General features: G+C 31.3%; 2 protein-coding genes across 2 annotated transcripts in view; one reads left to right on the top strand and one right to left on the bottom strand.

Moving 5' to 3' along the window:
* LOC139515343 (uncharacterized) overlaps positions 1-9,198 on the top strand; it is an 18,511-nt gene extending 9,313 nt beyond the window's left edge. The window contains exons 3-6 of the mRNA XM_071304909.1: positions 1,485-1,590; positions 5,970-6,034; positions 7,075-7,152; positions 8,605-9,198. Coding sequence (XP_071161010.1) covers positions 1,485-1,590; positions 5,970-6,034; positions 7,075-7,152; positions 8,605-9,179 — 824 coding nt within the window. The 3' untranslated portion in view covers positions 9,180-9,198. The remainder of the gene's footprint in view (positions 1-1,484; positions 1,591-5,969; positions 6,035-7,074; positions 7,153-8,604) is intronic.
* A 2,955-nt stretch (positions 9,199-12,153) lies between these two features.
* LOC139515345 (acetylcholine receptor subunit alpha-1-B-like) lies at positions 12,154-21,057 on the bottom strand. The gene is made up of 2 exons (XM_071304910.1): positions 20,001-21,057; positions 12,154-12,551 (listed from the first exon to the last, which is right to left on the bottom strand). The coding sequence occupies exons 1-2, from the start codon at positions 21,055-21,057 to the stop codon at positions 12,154-12,156; spliced, it is 1,455 nt and encodes a 484-aa protein (XP_071161011.1).
* Between the last annotated feature and the right edge of the window lie 2,414 nt (positions 21,058-23,471).

The following is a 23,471-nucleotide window of genomic DNA, read 5'->3' on the forward strand; positions in this document are numbered from 1 at the left end:
CACATTAAGGAATACTGTTAGCAATTGTGTGCTTGTAATCTGCTGCAATGCAAATGACCAAATCTTTATGGATTGAAATCTATATACTAAATATATTTATTGATTAGAAATGAATTTTAAATACTTGCAGTACGTACACTTGCACATAACCTGATGGTAAAGTGTGAAATATTTTGGTGTAATCTGGCCTGGTTTGATCGTCAATTTGAATGGCGACTGTTATTAATTTTTGTGTGTGTTGTTTTGATATTGATTCAGGGTATTTTATATTTTTGTATTTTTTGTTTAAATATTGTTCCAAGATTTACAAGAGTAATTTAGAAAGGTCAAATCATAAACACATAGTTTCAGTTCCTGTCTCAGTTTAAATTGAAATCATATTTCTCTATCTCATGCAAAGCTTTTAAAACAACGAAATGGTAAAATGTTGTTATAACATAAATGGTATCAAAGAGTAAGATCACATAAATACTGAACTCCGAGGAAAATACAAAACTATAATCAAATGACAAAATCAAAAGGTCAAACACATCAAACGAATGGATAACAACTGTCATATTCCTTATTAAAATGTGAAGATCTATACACAAAACAGGCCCCAAAAAGTATAGCCAAAGCTGTGCATGAGGTAGATACATTCCTTGATTTCTAAAAATGTCCTTAACCTGGTATATGCAAATTTTAATAAAATCAATTCGGAAAGTCCATAATCACATGGCAAAATCAAATAACAAAACACATCAAAAACGAATGGACAAGACTGTCATATTCCTGGCATTTTCAAATGTAGAAAATGGTGGATTAAACCTGGTTTTATAGCGCTAACCCTCTCACCTTGATGACAGTCTCATCAAATTCCGTTATATTTACAATGATGCGTTAACTAAAACACATTAAATAAAATAGTTAAAATATGGGTACGACAAGTCATCATCGTGTAACAATTTTAAAAGGAACAATTTAACAGAACACAAAAACATCTATACTGTCCTCAAGGTATTTGCTGACTATTTATCAAATGTGTTACCGCTGAAATAGCTGGAACGAAATAAAAATTACAATATGCATGTGGCGATAGCATCATGCATCAGCAAGTATACCACAACAGTACAAAAGATCAACACTTAGTCATAACTAACATGTGAGATACATGAAAGCAAGTTATTCTACCCAAATGTGAAAATGGAAACATTATTTCGTTAAAATATTACTTTGTTGCTAATCTTTCTATTTTAAGATAACTCGGTACATCTTTAGATATTTCTATCTAAAACTTATGTTTCACCACTGTTGTGACAGAGGGTAACGTTGTTGCTATTGTTTTCTGTTATACCATTGTACTCACCAAGATTAACGAAAAAAACATAAAAAAAGCATGTTGAAGAGTGTCACATAGATTACACATCAATCAAAGGTGTAGTTTTATGTTAATAACAGAGTGTCACACATCAATCAAAAGGTGTATTTTATATAATATTTTGCAGAGTGTCCCATAGGTTACACATCAACCAAAGGTGTAGCTTGCTATCAATGTCAGTATCCATATTACGGGAATCGTTGTGCATACAAATGTAAATGCAATTTCGAGTTGTAAGTAAGATATACTCCTATGATATAGCTTTTTTTGTATTACATTCAAAATTAATGAATGGCAGTATTGTGAACAGATATGCACAATATTTCTTAGAACTTTTATATTTAGTTGTAAGTCAGAGAAAAACAAAGATTGATAGATTGGCATCCAGTGGCAAGTATTCCATATATGTTTAGAATGGGAACAAATTAATAATACATTTGTACATACAACTTTGAGCTATAATGGTTTACTTTTTTAAATTGTGACTTAGATGGAGAGTTGTCTTATTGGCACTCATACCACATATTCTTATAACTAGTACATACAAAGTAAAATTGTCGTACTTGACTTTCAGCCTATGTCGTCTGGACTTTAGCTGGCCTGGTAAAAACGAAGAATTCCAAAATAACTATATTTTATTACAGCTGAAATCACATGTCAACTCTTATAATAAAAATTTCATATTAATGCTTACAATATATTTCACAATATATAGTTCATCTTACATAGATATTATTTTCAAGCTGTAATATATAAATGTTTCTTTTGTATAACGGAATACGCAAATATTTCTTTTCTGGAGATCAATCCTGCATCAGTACAATTTCAATATACATGAAACAACAACAAATATATATTTTCTTTATGTTCTGTTGCGTTGTCAAGGTAAACCGAAGCGACAAACAAAGATTTCTCTAAACTTCGTTGAATATTAAATATAAGCAAATAACAGAATTGTACTTTACTACAAATAAATGATGCTTTAAATTCACAAATCTCTTGTATACTAATTCTCATGGAATAATGAATATCTATGAAATAAATAACATTTACGGAAATAATGTTTACTGCCTATTTTCTCTTATAAAGCATCTATATTAATCGTAATGTAATAAACCAAAAACTCTCGTTTTAAATAAATAAAACTAAATTAAAAAGTAAATGTAAAATGTAATTTTCATAAAAAGAATGCTTTAAAATATTAAATATGAATGACCTGGTAAAAACGAAGAATTCCAAAATAACTATTATATTTTATTTATTTTTTTTTTTTTTTTTTTTTTTTTTTTTTTTTTTTTTTTTTTTTAGGGCAAGAAAAGGGGTGGGCTTATCTCGCCCCGTTAACACAAAGATATAACAGTTAAGGGTATTTAACGGGTTTGGGCTCATATAGCCTTTATTTTATCTATTTTTCTCAATTTCAAATTGTTCTTCTTAGCCACTTCTTCGATGTTCAATTTACGTTCTTCTGAGTACAAGAAATTTTTCTTGTCTCGTACGTCTAACCAGTGGTCATGACTTCTTTTGATGGCGCTATAGAAAGTCGGATCTTTTTCTTTTTCAATTAGTTTATAGGGGTACAGTTTGTCTGAATAGACAAGGATAAAACTGTTTTCCTTTTCTACCTCGAACAGAAATGTCTTTTGTGGGAGGTCGAGAGTGATCTTTCCTATCCTGTATCTTGAAGTTCGTTCAGTTTTAGTTTTTTCCATTCCTGCATAACTTGCTTAAAGTTGACCCTCGGCACCTGTTGTGCAGGCGGGATCCTCGTGTGGTTTACAGGATAGTGTTCTGTCAACATTGGGTACTGTGATTAACGGTTCTTCCTGTGTAATCATTACCTCTGTATGTTGAGCGGTATTTTCTCCGTTCTCTTCGGTATTGTTGGTAAGCACTACATCGGGGTCATTTTCTAGACATTTATTTTGAGCGGGTTCTCCATTCTCACTTGTCGTTGGTGTGGACGTCGATTGTGCGGACTTCTTGGCTATGTAAGCTTCTAGACGGCGTTTGTTCCTGTCAGATCTAGCTTTTGATGACCGTTTCCGTGTCTTTTGTGTTGTAGGTGACTCGGTCTGCACTTCATGTTGTCTGGACTTTTTCCATCTTATTACTAGCTTGTAATCTCCATTCCTTGCTGAGAGGTCCCAGTTGGCGGTTTGATGTTCAAGTAAGTGTACAATGGTGAAGATATCTCCAGTCAACAACGAAGGTGAGCATGACTCACTGCTCGATGTCATAACGATCCACCTCTGCCTGACATGTTTAACTTAATGTGGTGATTAGTCAAATAACACAGATGTATACTCTCTGAAATATAATCAGTGAAATAACTATATTTTATTACAACTGAAATCTCATGGCAACTGACGAATAACCCAAAACATTAGCTTAAAAAAGGTCATTGCTCACATGCTTAGAGATCTCAGGTTTTCTTCGTTTTACCAATGAAAATTCTCGTTACATGATTTCGTAACTGACCACAACATTTTAATTGGTCACTCATAATTTTGTCTTGTCAACGAAGCTGACACTTTGATCTAAATTATTGATTTTCGTATACCTATGTTGCGACAATCAATGTAATTTTGACAATAGGCCTAATTGCCTACACTTTTTCTTGAAAATCAAATATAGCATTTATAATTAATGAATGAATGATTATCAATATTTGTCAAACATCTGTCAAATCGTTTTTCTTCTAAATTGTCCATTTTTACAAATTCATTTAGAGAATAAAAAATAAAATACTTAATAAAAGAAAGTTTGCAAAGCTGTTATATTTCCTATTTTGCAAATTCGGAATTTCAAAATATATCTATAACATCTCCCCTCTGCCTTAATTGGCTTTGACCCCAAAGCCACATAACATAAACTACAATTATAAGACATATAAGATTAGAAAATCAAGTTAATCAATTCTATATTAATATACACTCATAAAACATATATACATTGTCACAAATATACTAGCCAACAAAAGAAATGATACACGACTTTTTTTTAAATTAAAGATGAAGTTTTCCGTTTATAGGACCAATATTGAAGGTAGTGATATTTAATGACCATGGAAATATAAATCCGTTTAAAAAAAAAACATGTTTTGCTTTCATGACGTCATTTGGCGAAATTCAAGTTTTCGACAAAATTTACATAAAACGACAATTTCAAAAACAGAAGTTCCAACTTATGATGTCATCCTCTCATTTACAGATATAGACAATGTTTGTCATCAATACGATTTTTTTTTTAAATCGTACAGTTTCTATGTTTATTTGTAAAGCAAAGTTTTGCCCCACAAGAAATCGTTAAAATGTAAACATTATCAATTGATTTACCATTAACAGTATGTGTAAAATGAAATTGCAAAACCCGTTAACAATCTTAAAACTAATTCTAAAGGTTCTAAGTGTGTTGTTTGCATATCTAAAACATTGATTTGAGACGAAAACAGTTTTTTCTTTTTTTTTTTGCATTTTTTGAGATTTCAAAAAACACTTTTTTTTACCCAAAATTAAAAAAACACAATATTTCAACCCATTAGTTACAACATGAACATAACTTGATTAGCATATTGAATATTTTTGGTACTTAGAAAACTGTGTGTCGATTTTGTGTCCAACTTTCCGCAAAAATAATTTGCACCCTAGGCTATGATCGTTTACATGGAATTAAGTTAATTTCCAAAAGGTTTTGATTTTCATTATCATATGTCCATACATTGCAAATGAAAGCTTTTGAAAATAGTGTATCTCATTTTGTTTTAGTTTTAATACTTTTTGATCAATTTTATTCTAAAGTCGTGTATCGTTTCTTTTGTTGACTAGTATATAATGTTCTATTGTTTTCTGCTATTGTTGTGGAAGGTAGTATGCCCATTAAGCCACATTTGTCAATAAGATGTTATAGATATATTTTGAAATTCCGAATTTGCAAAATAGGAAATATAACAAAATCACAAAAAATGCTTAACTCCTTGGAAAAAACAAATGACAAAATCAAAAGCTCAAACACATCAAACGAATGGATAACAACTGTCATATTCCTTACTTGGTATAGGTAATAGCCTAATAGGTAGGTTCTGTAATAGAGGTCGACCGATATATGATGAAAAATGTTGACTGCAATAGAAAGGGAAAAGAAAAAGAACAATGTCTGATTTTCTAATTATTTTATAATTTGAGTGTTGGTTGGGCACGAGAATCTTGCCACCTTTTTGACATATAAAAAAGTTATTGGTGTTTTATCTTGTGCTTCGCTGAATGTTACGATCGTATTTGTCATTTGGTCCATGTCTTACAGATTTACAAATCAAGATAATCCTCTGGTGTACACATCTTAGATCTAGTCATCAATTTGGCCTTGTTAAATGTTTAGAAACATTTGTATAATGTTGAGTGATTTAAAAATTTTGTACTTTAGATGCTGCCCATGTGTACTGTCTTACGAACAATTTTAATTAGAACAGTAGCAATATTTCGAAACGCTTACTTTAGTTGGTATTTATCTCTAAAATATAGTTTTATAAAACATATGTCTTTTTAATAACCTCTTAATTTGAAAAAAAAAATATCTTGATTGCAAATTTACATTTATATCTATAATTTTCCAGCTGTAATTTTAAACAAGGCTGTGGTTCTTTTACAAGGACTAAAAAACTATCTACACAACGAAAAGGTAAGCATGTAACTTACTAGTCGTATTAATTTGAGTACAAACTGTTGACTGCGCTAAATGAATAAGAAAAAAATGGCAAACTCCGAGGAAGTAGTTTTTGGTTATTTCCTTAATGCTTTTGAAATATTTCATCTAGGGTTTTTTTAATAGTCTCCGTTTGAAATCATTCACGGTGACTGAATACAGTGTTGCTATAGAATATACAGTTGGCGAATTGAATTGCTATAAAACATTCAGAATATGAATAAAGTATCTTATTTTATATTAACTTGACGTATATTTAAATCAATGTTAATCAACAGGTCTTAATTTCCCAAAATATAATTTCGTAAAACGTATTAACTAGTTATTTAAACCAAATACAGATATGATTAAAGAATTTCAAGATCTGATTCATATTTCAAAAAGGGAAAATGTTGCTTTTTGTAAGAAAACACATATGTAATTACTTCCATTTTTTTTACTTACAAAATGTATCTATGTATGACTTTTGTTTCTCACATAGCCATTAATTTATAAACTTTTTTCTTTTATATACATCTGGAAAAATGTTAACAGTCATATGGAATAAGACTACACGATCTTGGTATAGAGGGGAAAACAATGCAAGCGTAATAATTTTACTATGATACAGATTATAATGATCTTGACATTAAGGGTTTGGGAAGTAAAATAAGAACTTCTTATATAGATATAAGAAGATGAGCTATGAGTGACAATGAGACAAGTCTCCATCCAATTTACATTTTATAAAAGTAAACCATTATTGGTAAAAGTACGGTCTTAAACAAGAAGTCTTGGCTCACATCGAACAGCAAGCTATGAAAGGCCACAAACTATTACTAGTGTAAAACCATTCTAACAGAAAACCGAACAATCTAATCTATATAAAAAAAACGAGAATTGAGAAACACGTATGAACCACATCAACAAACGACAACTACTGAACATCAAATTCCTTAACCTTAAAGAGCTTAACAGAGGAGCCATCATTAATTTTCAAAGATCACCTATGCATTATTTTTTTTATTTTTACAAAGGTTCTGCTAATATATTGAAAGCAACTGCCACGTATACGGATAGAAGCCCTACAAATAAACCATCTGGTGAAAAAACAGGTATTATACTGGTCATTTCAATATTTCAGGACTAAACCTAATGATATGAAATAATATTTTATCATTTTTTTCCATCCGAAGCACTATTCTAGATTTACCTCAATCGGAAAATGATCAAACTCAACATTTAGAGCAAGGGATGTATGGGTACGTAGAAACAATAGAAAACATTTATTAAGCGATGTGTCTGTAATAATATACTCGACCATTTTTGATAGAGCTTATGAGTTATCGTTATATACAACCCAATATAGAAACTTTTCCGAAATCTGCCTAATTTTCATCCGAATGAATGGTACATTGAACCTGTCCTAGGAGAACTAGTTTCTTTTTTGAGAATAACAATGTAGAGAAAAACAAAACACCTTATTAACTTATAAAGGATAAAACCGCATACGATCTGATTTGCTTTAGAGCTGGGTCTGTATGCGTAATTGATTATTCATATACAATTAAATGAAACTTCAAACAATAATCACAGCGACTTGATTGATGCTAAAAATTGTAATCAACAGGAGGATGAAGGGGTTCTAAATCCTTATCAACAGATACAAATGGCAAACATTTATAAAAGAGAATACACATTAGCAATCTCAAACATTTTTTATTTATTATGAATATGTTGATATGGGTAAATATCTTTCTTATTCATGCTGCTTTTCGAGCACTAATAACTGTTCTAATATGACGTGCTTCTTTCGCTTAGTGAATAAACTCATGCCCGAAATCCAGTAAAATTTGTGTGCACATGCGGATATTGACTACTGCAGAAAAAGGAATCTTATCAAATTGCCATGCATTTAATAAATTTCATTAATTTAAGACACTTGCAAACTCTCATATCATGCACATGTTAATTACTAATACATTTATTATGACTACAATGTGTTACAATTCGCAATTGACATATTTGACCTAGATACGACAACGTTCATGTTGGCTGTTCAAAACCCCTCCCTCTATAAAAAAAAACCACCATGTCAGTCGTTTGCTTTTTAAACAAACAAAAAAGAGCAAACGCAAACGCTCTACACTTATACACACCGGACAAGGAAATTTACCTTAATTGTCCTAATCAGAATCACTATCGCTCTGGCAAAAAATAATCACGAATATAATGCCTATTCATGTTAAAACTACAAATAGCTTGCGTCAAACATTTCTTAATTAAAAAATTACCATTATGATGAAGTATCTCAATTATCACATGTTTTAACTTAGCCGTATTTGGCACAACTTTTTGAAATTTTTGGTCCTCAATGCTCTTCAACTTTGTATTTGTTTGGCTTTTTAACTATTTTGATCTGAGCGTCACTGATGAGTCTTATGTAGACGAAACGCGCGTCTGGCGTATAAAATTATAATCCTGGTACTTTTGATAAACTATTAACTCCCAACTTTTGTGTTTTACTGATCATTTAAACCTCATATACTTATTTTTACTTCTTCCAGGAAAAGAAGATGACGATAAGATCGTACTCTATGTTGGAGTAGTTGGTTTATTAGTTATAGCCATTCTTATTGGTATGCTACTAAATGGAGTAAAGAACAAATATTGTTCTCGACAAATAGTTCCTGAACAGAAAGTTAATAATAGGCACCAACCAACAGAAGAGTCATTAGAAATGTATAGTTATGAATACATTGATGAACAACAGATAACAGATCAAAACCCATTCTCGGTTCCTCCTAGTTTGCAAGTGCCAAGAAATGGTGTACAACACCAATCAGATGAAACTTCAGAAAACAACGATTCGATTGATGCTAAAAAGGTTATTCTAGCGGAGGATGAAGGGTATTTAAATCCTTATCAACCGATACAAGTGGCAAACATTTATAAACGGGAATATAAATCAATTGGTGCCGACTCATCAACAGATAAACAAGCCGATGACTATTTGCACCCATACAACTCCCTGTTGACACATGGTATGCCCGAGAGTCATGAGTACAAAGACTTGAGAAATGAAAACATCAAATTGGACTTGGAATCCTCTGAAAGTAACAAATTTCAGACTTTTGTGTAAAACCAACAAGAATAACATCATGCAATTGGTTCCATTCCATGTTCTTTGTAAAGTTATTTTATTTTGTCATAATTTGATAAATATTTTCGTTCATTTGTCTTGAATTGCCCTTGGATAAGTTCATTCCTTATAACATATGAACCGGTAAAAACTTAATTCAGTCTGCTTCGATTTTTTTTAAAGATCCCGTATAACTTTGACCTTGAAACTAGATATTTTTATGGGTATAATTGGAAAATCTCTTTAAAATTACCTCATGGAAAAAAAACTTTCATTAAGCTGACTGTAAAATTGAAAATGGAAAATGGAAATTGGGAATGTGTCAAAGAGACAACAACCCGACCAATAAACAAACAACAGCTGATGGCCATCAATTGGTCTTCAATACAGCGAGGAACTCCTGCACCTAGAACATTCTTTAGTTTGGTCTCTGAACAAACATATCTACTACTTTGGTGATAATGGACGTCATACTAAAATCCGAAATGTACACAAGAAACTAAAATTTAAAATTTAACTAGACTAACAAAAACTAGAGGCTCCTGACTTGGGACAGGCGCACCAATGCGGCGGAGTAAAACATGTTTTTCAACCCTTCTCCTATACCTCTAGCTAATGTAGAAAAAACAAACGCATAACAATACGCACAGTAAAACTCAGTTCTAAAATAGTCTGAGTCCGATGTCAGAATAGGTTAAAAGAAACTAAACAAAATGACAATGATGAACAGTGCACTTTTGGGGTTCGTGTTGTTTATTCTTTAGTTTTCTATGTTGTGTCATGTGTACTATTATTTTTCTGTTTGTCTTTTTCATTTTTAGCCATGGCGTTGTCAGTTTGTTTTAGATTTATGAGTTTGACTGTCCCTTTGGTATCTTTCGTCCCTCTTTGACTAAACGTGGTGAATCAAATCAGGTTAAAAGAAAAACAAATGTTTGGGTATCAGTTCAATTCAATTCAATTCTTTATTAACCAAATGTTTTACAACATATAGGTACATGTATAATCAATATATACTAAATATAGATTACAAAAATATACGATCATGACAAAACAGACAGAAGTATTAAATACACAAAAAAATAAATACATTTAAATATAATTACAAATAGCAAATATTTGTAACAAATGAATTACAAATCATCTTACTGAAAACAGTCATTTCTGAGCTTCAGTGCTGTAAATATATATTTTCCCAAGTTGCACAAGTCTTTTACATTAGTAGTGCTTAATAATTGTAAAAGTTTATAAACAGATGGCTTACGCCCAAAATATGGTTTTATCAAACATTCACGCAAATTTGAATATAATGGACATGATAAAATGATATCAATATCATCAATACACAATGTACAGGTTCTAAGGTTTCTATTCATATTAGAATACCTTCCCTTCTCTATAGCTAGATTATGTGATGACAATCTAAATTTAACAATACACTTTTTATAAATTTCGGGTATGGTTTTACACAAATATGACTGCAAAGAAAAATTGGATATCATATATCTATACAAAAAACATGTTGATGAACTCTCCAAAGTAGCATCAAACTCTTGTTTGACAATATCACAAAGTCTCTGTTTAATAACCATAATATGATCTATACATAAAGAATTTTGTGAATACCACAAATCATTCAAACCAAGATGGAACAATTCCTTTCGTATCTTACAAACCCAGTTATTTTTGTCATTTGGATTCTTTAAACACATATCATATAAATAATTGTAACAACCATGTAATATACAATTGTTATTATTCAATACTTTAATCCAATATTTAAATATACGTAATTTCCTGGTTACTAACATTGGAAATCTTCCAAGTTCACAATAAACCATGACATTCGGTGTACTAGTTTTAACATTAAAAATTCTTTTACAAAAATCAATATGTATCTTGTCTACGTCTTGCGCTTTATGAAAACCCCATATTCCAGAACCATAACATAGAATACTACTCACATATGTATCAAATAATGACAATAACGTGGCATAATTAAATGAAAATTGTCTAATATTACTAAATAAACAAAACATAGCTTTTCTACCTTGTTCTGCAACTTTTTTTTGTGCAACAGCAAATTTTCCATTAAAATAAAGAACAATACCTAGATAAGTAAATTTGTTAACAATATCTATGTGTACATCATCATAAAACCATTTATCTTCATTCTTTACTAAGCCACCATTTCGAAAAATTACAATTTTGGTTTTATCAATATTTACAGTTAATTTCCATTTCTTGGTATAAATATACAATGCATTTAACATCTCTTGCAAACCATCTTTGGTTTCCGAAAAAATGACCATGTCATCTGCATACTTTGATAAAAATAAACTTAATTCTTTCAACTCTACAGCTTTACAATTATTGTTTATAAACTCCATCTCACAATCATTAACATACAAAGCAAACAAAATGGGCGATAATACCCAATAGAGAATTTAAACCATAAATTCATTCGATCAATAGTGTCAAAAGCTTTTGCATAGTCAACAAAACAGCAATACAGTTTTTTCTTTTCTGACAATGTTTTTGAAATAATACTTTGCAGAGCAAAAATTGCATCAACAGTGGAAAGTCCGTTTCTAAATCCAAATTGAGCATCAGTTATTGTATCATACGTGTTTGCCCATTTAATTAGTCTATTGTTTATAATGTGTGTAAAAAGTTTGGCTAAGCAACTGACTAGGCTTATGCCTCAAAAGTTATTCGGGTCACTTGGGTCACCGCGTTTGAAGACTGGTACCATAACTGCAATAAACCATGATTCTGGAAAAAGTCCTGAAACCAATATACCATTAAATAATTTACTAAACACTGGTATCGACATATCCTGGAATTCGACGAAATATTCATTCAACAATCCATCAATATCATGACTCTTACTTCTCTTTAAACTAGATATAGCACATAGTATTTCTTTATTGGTAAAAACACAATCTAATTCAACCGGTATTTCATCATTATTTTAATTTCCATTTCTTGAATTTTCCTCTGAACTATTTTCGGACGCTATTCGCTTAAAATGATCAAAAAATTCTTTACCCGTAGCTTTAGGTTTAACTTTACGCTTAGATGAAAATTTTCTATAGAATAGTTTAGGATTGTGTCTCTTTAAGCTTTCTAACATATTTCCTTGTTGCTTTTTATAATTCCGTTTCAGTTTTGCTTCAAGTAATTTATAATTTCGTTTTGCTGTTACTAAGTTCAGATGATGTGTACTACCCTTGCTATGGTTAAACGCATTTAGACATCTTTTATAAAATCTATACCGACGTTTACATTCATCATTAAACCATGGTTTGTCTTCACTTACAAGTAGAATTCTGTCCCGTTTCTTCCTAGACGTACTCACTTTTGGCCTAACTTTAAATTATGGAGACATGATTCCATTTAAAAATTCACTGAAGTCGGAAACAGTTTTATCTATGCCATCCTGTGATTCAAAATTTAAATTATCACACAATGAGTTGAGATTGTCAATATCATTAGACAGTGCTTCTTTGCATTGAGATTTGTATTCATCCCTCCATTTAAAAGTTTTCCTTTCAACTCCATAATCAAGTTCACATTCAGTAAATATCCATTCATGGCACAAAATCAGTACTTGCACAGATACAAAAAGCAAAGAAACAACACTTTTAGTCTGTCAGATATACCTCATACCTTTATGAGTCCTTTATTTTTTCAATATTCTTATGGAAAATTCTCTAAAACCGATAAATGTTAACAAATGATTCTTTTTTTTCGATTAGAATACAGAACTTTATTCTTTCTTATCAAACTTTGTTTGAGATTTTTTTTTATTTGTTTTGGGGTGGGTTTTTTTTTTACTACCACAGCTTCAGTTTTTTTATGTATTGTAAGTGTTTGTATAAAACAAAAATAAAATTGCAGGCACTACAAACTCCTCAGAGTCTGAATTGACCAGTTTTTGTGCTCGACCAGTAAAATCGAGCACACATTTTACTCGACTAGTCTCGACATTGTCTCGACTGTTCTTAACTGTACTTAAGTGTACTCGACTAGGTCTCGACTAGGTCTCGACTTTACTTAATTAGTCTGATTCAGTACTTGATGATCTTTGTGTAGTCTGAAATGGTCTTGACCAAGGCTCGACCTGTCTCGACCTGTCTTGACTAGTCTCGACCTGTCTCGACTAGTCTCGACTCAGTCTCAACCAGTCTCGACCTGTCTCGACTAGTCTTGACCTTCAAATTTAGTTTTGACTGGTGTAAATCAGCCCATCTAACTAAATTAAATATTGATCTTAAAAAATTCAAGCTTATTAGGTAGTTTGATTTATTGCTGTGAAATGAAAGAATTTAATTTTACAATATGTAAAAAAAAAATTATTATATAAAAATTCAGATAGGCATCTTTATTTTTTTTTTATAACTTTTTCAAATCAACTTGGATTTTCATCAAACTATGCAGCTATCTTACATATATATCAAGCTTACTGAATCCCATTTCATTTAGTTTTTTGTTGTATTGCTGTAAAATTTAAGAATTAAAGTAATCTTGGTATAAAAAGCTAGGATTTGCAATTCGGACAAAATAGAGATAGCACACTTTAATTTTTTTAATAACTTTTTCAAATCAACTTGGATTTGCATCAAACTATGCAGCTATCTTACATATATATCAAGCTTACTGAATCCCATTTCATTTAGTTTTTTGTTGTATTGCTGTAAAATTTAAGAATTAAAGTAATCTTGGTACAAAAAGCTAGGATTTGCAATTCGGACAAAATAGAGATAGTACACTTTAATTTTTTTAATAACTTTTTCAAATCAACTTGGATTTGCATCAAACTATGCAGCTATCTTACATATATATCAAGCTTACTGAATCCCATTTCATTTAGTTTTTTGTTGTATTGCTGTAAAATTAAAGAATTAAAGTAACCTTGGTTTAAAAAGCTAGGATTTGCAATTCGGACAAAATAGAGATAGTACACTTTAATTTTTTTAATAACTTTTTCAAATCAACTTGGATTTGCATCAAACTATGCAGCTATCTTACATATATATCAAGCTTACTGAATCCCATTTCATTTAGTTTTTTGTTGTATTGCTGTAAAATTTAAGAATTAAAGTAATCTTGGTATAAAAAGCTAGGATTTGCAATTCGGACAAAATAGAGATAGCACACTTTAATTTTTTTTATAACTTTTTCAAATCAACTTGGATTTGCATCAAACTATGCAGCTATCTTACATTTATATCAAGCTTACTGAATCCCATTTCATTTAGTTTTTTGTTGTATTGCTGTAAAATTTAAGAATTAAATTAATCTAGGTCAAAAAAGCTAGAATTTGCAGTTCGAACAAAATAGAGATAGTACACTTTAAGCTTTTTAATAACTTTTTCAAATCAACTTGGATTTTATTAAAACTATATAGCTACCTTGGTGATCTTACTAAATCCCAGGTTGTTATGAAGTTTTAAAATATATTTTTGTCAAATTTAATGACATGACACTATACATGATTTAATTACATCAGTACAGTGAGTTTTACAGGTAAAAAGAAAGCCCTACTTTTCTTAAACTCGTGTATTACTTATCTAGTGAATTAAAAGCCCTGCGATTTAGATTTAACAGGATGTTGCAACTTTGAATAAATTTTATTTAGAATTTAAAACTCTCTGGTAGATGTGATCTTTTTAATAAGTTTGCCCCAAGCAGAAGGTATTGCTTTATAAATCACCACAAATCAGAAGAACTATTTTAATAATTTCTAATGTTTCATCCCTTTTTGATATATTTATATAGTGTATATCAAAAGGAATAAAACATTAAAGGAATTATATTAATATTTTATGTATACTTTTTCCCAAATTATGAGAAAAGATATATTTCTAATATCGTAGCTTTTTGACCTAGGTTAATTAAATTCTTAAATGTGACAGAAATACACCAAACAAAATAACAACCTATGATTCAGTAAGATCAATATATTGCAAAGATATTTGTAGAGTTTGATGAAAATCTAGGTTGATTTGAAAAAGTTATGAAAAAAATTAAAGTGTACCATCTCTATTTTGTCAAAATTGCAAATCCTAGCTTTTTATACCTAGATTAAATTAATTCTTAAATTTGACAGCAATACAACAAACTTTATAACAACCTGGGATTCAGTAAGAAGAATACATCACCAAGGTAGCTATATAGTTTCAATAAAATCCAAGTTGAATTTAAAAAGTTATAAAGAAAATTAAAGTGTACTATCTCTATTTTGTTCAAACTGCAAATTCTAGCTTTTTTGACCTAGATTAATTTAATTCTTAAATTTGACAGCAATACAACAAAAAACAAAATGACCTGGGATTTAGTAAGCTTAGTATACATTTAAGATAGCTGCATAGTTTGATGAAAATCCAAGTTGATTTGAAAAAGTTATTAAAAAAATTAAAGTGTACTATCTCTATTTTGTCCGAATTGCAAATCCTAGCTTTTTTTTTTACAAAAATTACTTTAATTCTTAAATTTTACAGCAATACAACAAAAAACTAAATGAAATGGGATTCAGTAAGCTTGATATATATCTAAGATATCTGCATAGTTTGATGAAAATCCAAGTTGATTTGAAAAAGTTATTAAAAAAATTAAAGTGTACTATCTCTATTTTGTCCGAATTGCAAATCCTAGCTTTTTTTTTACAAAAATTACTTTAATTCTTAAATTTTACAGCAATACAACAAAAAACTAAATGAAATGGGATTCAGTAAGCTTGATATATATCTAAGATATCTGCATAGTTTGATGAAAATCCAAGTTGATTTGAAAAAGTTATAAAAAAAAATTAAAGATGCCTATCTGAATTTTTATATAATAATTTTTTTTTTACATATTGTAAAATTAAATTCTTTCATTTCACAGTTATAAATCAAACTACCTAATAAGCTTGAATTTTTTAAGATCAATATTTAATTTAGTTAGATGGGCTGATTTACACCAGTCAAAACTAAATTTGAAGGTCAAGACTAGTCGAGACAGGTCGAGACTGGTTGAGACTGAGTCGAGACTAGTCGAGACAGGTCGAGACAGGTCGAGCCTTGGTCAAGACCATTTCAGACTACACAAAGATCATCAAGTACTGAATCAGACTAATTAAGTAAAGTCGAGACCTAGTCGAGACCTAGTCGAGTACACTTAAGTACAGTTAAGTACAGTCGAGACAATGTCGAGACTAGTCGAGTAAAATGTGTGCTCGATTTTACTGGTCGAGCACAAAAACTGGTCAATTCAGACTCTGAGGAGTTTGTAGTGAGGGTTAAAACGTTTTGCTGGTGAAGGTTTTTTTAATTTGTCATGACAGCATGTTACAAATGTGCCAAAAGAAGTTTAAACATCAAATGTTGACCCCCTCGTGCCTGAAATTTCGTTTTGATAACGTCTTTAGTTGCAATTTTTCATCATCATTTTGTACCTCGGCAAGTCTCGAAAAAAATTGTAGAAAATGAAAAAAAAAAGAACTCATTGGCTTTGAACAATATTTCAGTAACTGTTAGTACTCTTAAAACGGGATTTTTGTCTTTTTGTTAGTTTTGTACTTTGTACATTTCTGGTGAGATAAGTCCCTTACAACCAGATTTTATAACTGGTTCATATGTATTGTTGTTATGCCACTTGCTAGGTTATGCAAGGATTGAGCGTTGACGAAAATATTAATGCGTCTATCTGTCCCGAGTCAGCCTCGAATTCAGTAGCTGTCGTTGTTTCTGTCATTAATTGGGCCGTTGTTTTGTTTGTTTCTTAAGAATGATTCCATGATATCATCGGTAAATTAAGGAATATGTATGTTAGTAAACTAGACACGAATCAAATGTTGATATTTAAGGTATCATAGAAGAGGGGCGAAATATACCAGAGGCGCGTTAAAACTCAAAGATTGACAATAAACTGACAACGCCATGGCTAAAAAGAAAAAGACAAACAGACTCACAAAAGTACATAAGACACAATATAGCAAATTTAAGACTAAGCAACACGAACCCCATAAAAAAAAACCGGGGATGATCTCAGGTGCTCCGCAATGGTAAGCAGATCCTGCACCACATGTGGCAGCCGTCGTGTTGCTTGTGTTATTACAAACCCAGTAAATAGTCTTATTCAGGGGTCACCTTCGTCGATTGTAGTTTCGACATAAGGAACATATGCGATATCATTGCATAACGGTCAACCTAATCGTGAAAGCATCCGTACAATTAACGAAGGTATGATTTCAACTTCATCACTTGGAACTCTTGGTCAATAGCATTCTTGTGAGCTCTCTTCAAAAAATCATGATAGGAAATGCACGCCCAGGAATATGGTATCAATGGTGAGATATATACTCCGTATGCAGGCGCTGTTGGAATGTTGCTGCATAAAAATTGAAAGTTAACAAATGGGAAGTTGAAATTCTCTTTTGTCGTAAAATTTTCGGGATAGATGCGTTCAACACAGTCATAAAATTTTGAATTATTTAGTATGAGAACATCATCTTTATAGCGGAAACTAAAGTTAAGGATATTGCTAACTTCTTTTCTTTCTTCTTAAGAAGTTCTGATATCTGATTTACATATCTTCTTTTGCAGAGCAAAAATATAGGTATCGACAAATTCCCCACGTTGCATATATTTTATATTTCCATGGGGCATAACTCGATCGTCCTCCATTATAAAACATGTCCGAGATATTGCTAATATTAACCTGTCTTATAAGTTTAATGAAAAACTGCAAGATCTGCACCCCTATGCTCACAAGAGTGGACGAACGGACAGACGGACCCGTAATACATAGGTCACGTTCATTGGAATATAAAACGTCAAGCTACATACAAGGACATAACAAACACGTTGCATATTCAGTATGCATTCGTAATGTTCAAATATTATATATATTGTCAAGATTGTCAATAAGGCTAAGTACCAGTCTAAAAAATATTAACACTTCTAGGCGGGGCTAAAAGGAACACCCCCTTCAAAAAGTGGAAAATTAACAATAGAAGAAGATAAACTTTTTTTGCCATATTTGTTTTATATTTAATGTTTGAAAATATGTATCCACCAAAGTTCAAATGAAGTGGGTGTTAGCAATTATAGTCAATAGTAGGTTCTTCAACAATAAGGAAAACCCTATATCGTATAGTCGATTAAAAAAGAAACAGACATGGAAAATATGAAACTATTCAAATGAGAAAACTAAGGACACAATTAATAACAAAATAATTCCGAAAAAAAACCTATATAACAGACATGTTCCAACAACAACCATATGAGCAAAAAACGATAACTACACAATAACTCTTAATACTCAATAATCAACTAATGACTTTGGACTGGCACATTAAGGATCATATAGAATTTGAGGGGGTTAAACATGGTTTGTGGCGCCAAACCTCCCCTAACCTGGGATAGTGGTTTAAGTACAACATAAGAACCAAGTATTGTATTTGAGAACGTTTTTCGATCATTCTATTAAATGCACAGATGACTTTTTACTATCGATTTTGCCTCGAATTCTAACATTCTATTCACAAATCAAGACGGTCACTTCCGAAAAATTGATAAGAGTACCATCTTAACTCGCAGGCGTAAGTGTATACTTAAGATTTTTCCCGTTTGTTTTTCACTAGTCATTTTGGGGGCTTTTATAGCTTTCTGTACAGCATGAGCTAAGCCTCCGTGTTGAAGACCGTACTTTGACCTAAAATTGACGTGTGACTTGGTTTAAGAGTTGTTTCATTAGCCCTTATACAACTTTTTTCTGATATCTATTGAGGTAGATCGGGTGTCTTCCTCCATATTGAATTTTGAAGTAGAAGATAAGGTTGGTCTAGATATTTTATGAACCCTGCATATAGCTTACCCACAGAAGACGCATTGTTTTTATTGAAACCCTGCTGCTCTTTTTAATGAATGAGAGTAGTGTATGCTCGTGGTTTCCGTGAGAAACAACAAAACAATTCAGTATGCATGTCATCAAGGTCATCATAGGTCATTTCATCAATATAATTTTTTTGATTATCTTTTTTTTCAGAGGCGTTAGTTGACCCTTTTATTATTGAGGCATTCGACAAAGACATTTCAGCTACGAGCTCACAACTTTTGATAAAAAAACAAATTTGTGACTTTGATTTTGTACAATAAGTACAATAAGTACATATTGACATGGAAATCAAAATAACATGCACAAGGAAAATTAACTGGCAATTTTATTTTGATCACATACAGATAAACAATAAATTAATTATAAATTAGCACGAAATGCACAAATTCAATCTTTATTTAGACGTTGCTTTCGTTGGTGCTTGATTTCCTTCTGTAAGTGTGTAATTTAATATATTAATTATAACATTACAAAACATAAATTTTTCTTTGTTTTAAAATAATGGATTTCAGATAGCTAGGATTCGAACTTTGAAAATATTACATTGTAAATAACTGCAAGTCCCAATTTCCAACTACTATAAAAGAGACGACGTTATATATCTCATTTCATATATATATTTGTTTTCTTCAACTTTTGAAGTTGTATCATTGAATCAGTTTTAACAAATGTTGTTTATTGTTTTTTTTTTACTTTATGTTCTATTACATTTCTACTTTAGAATTAAGGCACTTGAGAATTTACAAAACATAAGAAAGTATTATACATTACAGTAACTTTATAACAAAACATGCATTAGTTGATTTGAGAGAACATTATTTTAGCTCAATTTAAGAAATACAACTATTGTTAAAGAAAGTACAACCAAAAAAGAGACCCAAAAGAGAATGAAATCTAAGATAGAAATAAAGTCCTTCCAAGTTTCTTCTAATTTACTCTCTTCTGTATCTCTATCCAGGTTTCCGTTTTCATTCCCGTCGGTGATTTTTCTTTCACTTTTGCACCGACACGCCATTACGGCTGATAACAAACGAGGGACCGGATCAGTTCTGAAATGAAATCGTAGTTGTATTGCAGTAACGCATACCGTAAACAATGCAATTCCTAACTGAAATATCATGTACTGTCCAAAAATGGACCCTGTCGTCTTTGGAAGTTCAGAATTAACAATTATCAAAAATACCGCAAATGACAGAAAAACGGTGATAGAGTATCCCATCTTCTCTCCGCTGTCTGCTGGGAGAACAAACGTGAAGAGATTCAGAACGCCAAGTAATATAACAGGTACGATTATGTTTAAAACATAAAATCCTGGAGTTCGCTTAATCGTTACAGAGTATGTTAATCTAGATTCCAAGTCAAATGTGTCATGATACAACTTGGTTGAGATAACAGTCCATACAGCATCATCTTCTAATTCACCTGTAACTATTCCGTAAGTTCCCTCCTGAATTTGTACCTCTTTTGCATTATTGGACCAGTCAATAAACGATATATTGCATGTTTGGTGATCAAACGGAAAATATGTAACGTCAATGTTGCACTTCGATTCAAAAACTTCATAAGGTTCCCATATCACATGTCCAGATATGTTGATATTTACATTGATAACACTACTGCCCAATTCCTGTAGCTTGGTAAATCCATTTTGCAATGCAAGTGCTGGCTTCCACACGTAACTCTGTGGGATATTTATACTTATCATTCCACCATAGCTTGTTGGGTCCCATTCCAGATATTGATCTTTCCATAGTGTGCTCAAATAACCAGTAGTAGTGAGTCTTTGTGACGCTTCGTCTACTCCGTTTATCCCAATTAAATGGAAATCGACCCTAAGCACAAGCAAGTCATTCTGATCTCTAACTGGGCGAACTTTCTTTTGATAGTTATTTGTAGTGAACAAATCTGTGACTAAAGATTTAGCATTGTCACCCGTTTGTGCACAGGTAGCCCCAATAAAAATAATAGCTACTAGCAATATCGTTGCCGGCATTGCTATTATGAGTCCATACAATGTTTAATGGTTTTGTATGAATAGCAATCCTATTTATATGATATTAAAAATCAATAATCTAATACAAATACAATAAATGTTAATATAATCAGACTGGCTGTAACAGACCATAACAACTGCTTAAATCTTTTAAAAACTTAATCGTACAAAGTAAAATCACAAAAATACTGAACTCAGAGGAATATTCAAAAAGGAAAGTCCTTAACCAAATGGCAAAATCAAAAAGCTCGAACACAATAAACGAATTGATAACAACTGTCATATTCCTGACTTTGTAAATTTCAAATACAAGTTTGATCAAAATCAGGAATACACCTTTCCCTATTACGTCCGTTGATACATGACCTTTTTCATTTTTTTAAGATTTTGTTGAAAAGGGGGGGGGGGGGTATTCTTTCTCAGTGGGTTTCAAGGACTTAATAACTTACGTCTCATATGTGTTTTGATCTATGTAATCGTTGATAGGTTTCCGTCATGTATGTTCTGATCCATCTTTTTGGTATAATCGTTAATTAACTGATTATTCGTAATATTAGAAGATTAAGGCTTGCGGTTTTCGAGACAAAATAAAATCCATCCATCCATCCACACATCAAACAGTCCAGTCTTTCAACCGCGTTGAAGTACGTCCATAATCTTTCATTATTCAAAATTCAATAATGAATAATGATATAGTTCACTATTCACTGTTCAATGTTAAGTGGTAGGCTTTAACTATTTGTAAAATGTTCTTTGAAATATATATAAGAATAATCAAAATATATCCGTGAATTGGTAATATTTAGATTTTTTTGTCAAAACTACAATAAGAAAATGCCAAATGCAAAAAGCTCTTTTTTACGGGCTCACTTCGAACAATTAAAGGGAAAAAAAGTTCCATGCATATAACTAAATTTTCTACTGTATGTTCGATGTCTTGTTGACTCTGTAACTAGACATCAGATTAGTTATCTAATTTGATTACAGGGCAATATAATAGATGCATCATTGGTATCATGATATGTTTACTCTACTGGAACATATCATATCACAGCAAGCAGGCCATTGCATTGCTAAAATTATTATATTACCTGCAAGTCACGGACTATGGCAACCGTACTGTCAAATATATATATATAAATGTCTATCAAAGATCGTGGTAACTGAAGACAGATTAAATACAAATCGGATCGTCGGGTACACAACGAATTCTGCAAATTCGAGACAAAGTAAATTCAGTCTTAGAAGTTGATGTTACTATTGCAAACGTGATGATCAATGTTGAAGAACTTCTTACGAAAGTTAGCGAATTCCTTCTACATCCTAGAAAACTTACACTGGTAGAAAGTGGTGTTGAAGTCTACGACTGAATAACGTATTGGGCTTACTTGAATCCCGAATACTTTTGTATTTCCTTTCGACAAAATATAATCGCGATGTTTTTCATTCACTTTTATTAGTGCTATGATTCAAACGGCGATGAGACAGCACCCGAGCAACACAAAAGAATGAAAAAGACCATTTGTGCATTTTATTTTTTTGTTGAGATATGCTACATGTACTAAACAACGGCTAGCACCAAAAGCTAACGGTCTTTCCAGCAATTTGATCAAATCAAAGCAGTAGAAGTTTCAACAATTTCAGTGTAGACTTTTACATTCTTGAAAATTTTGACAGTCCGTACACAACTATGTGCAAAATCATAAAAAAAAGATTAATTAGATCAACTTATTTTTTATTACTGTTTAAATGTTAAAATTTATTTTTTCGTCTTTTCAAACATTAATTGTGATGTAATTATCAATTAAAGAAAGTCTTCAAATTTCGCTTTATTATTTTTCATGTCGAAACTATTTATATCCGAATATACGGTATGGGTTTTCTTCTTGTTGAAAGCCGTACGGTTGCCTATAATAACATTCACTGCATTTGAATTTTGATAAAAAGTTGTCTCAATTGTAATCATACAACAAATCATTTTATTTATATTGAAAGTTCACGCTAGAAACTGAATGTCGATACGGTTTCATCATTGTTCGTGTTATTATGGAATACCGTAAGTACTTGCATAACTGCTCATATAAGTATGTACAAGCTGTAATAGACTGATTCTGTCTTATTATGCCCAGACTTGACAACTAAGAAATCCAGAGCTACTTTTCTTTTGAATTAATGGAAAAAAGGATAAATCAACTCTTGAAACAAAATTAATACTTAAGAATTGAATGCTTCTTTTTGTAACTTCATTGGGGTGTAAAAGCGTTGACCGAAGTACATGTTGTTTGAAGCGCGAAAAATGTAAGCACGGTCAAGAAAGAAGCATTTTTTAGCTAGAATAATGCAAACACGATTTTTATCAAGTTTTTATTTAATTTACCTGTGCACATTATTGTGGGACCTCGTGTCATCATGAA

The sequence above is a fragment of the Mytilus edulis genome, chromosome 3 (assembly GCF_963676685.1).
Source record: "Mytilus edulis chromosome 3, xbMytEdul2.2, whole genome shotgun sequence".
Taxonomy (NCBI): Eukaryota; Metazoa; Mollusca; class Bivalvia; order Mytilida; family Mytilidae; genus Mytilus; species Mytilus edulis.

Excerpts from the sequence above, each read along its gene's own strand:
- LOC139515345 (XM_071304910.1), bottom strand. The coding sequence starts at position 21,057 with ATGCCGGCAACGATATTGCTAGTAGCTATTATTTTTATTGGGGCTACC. Across the intron at positions 12,552-20,000 it reads GGATAGAGATACAGAAGAGA|TTAGGCCAAAAGTGAGTACG; the intron begins GTAAATTAGAAG and ends CATAATTTAAAG.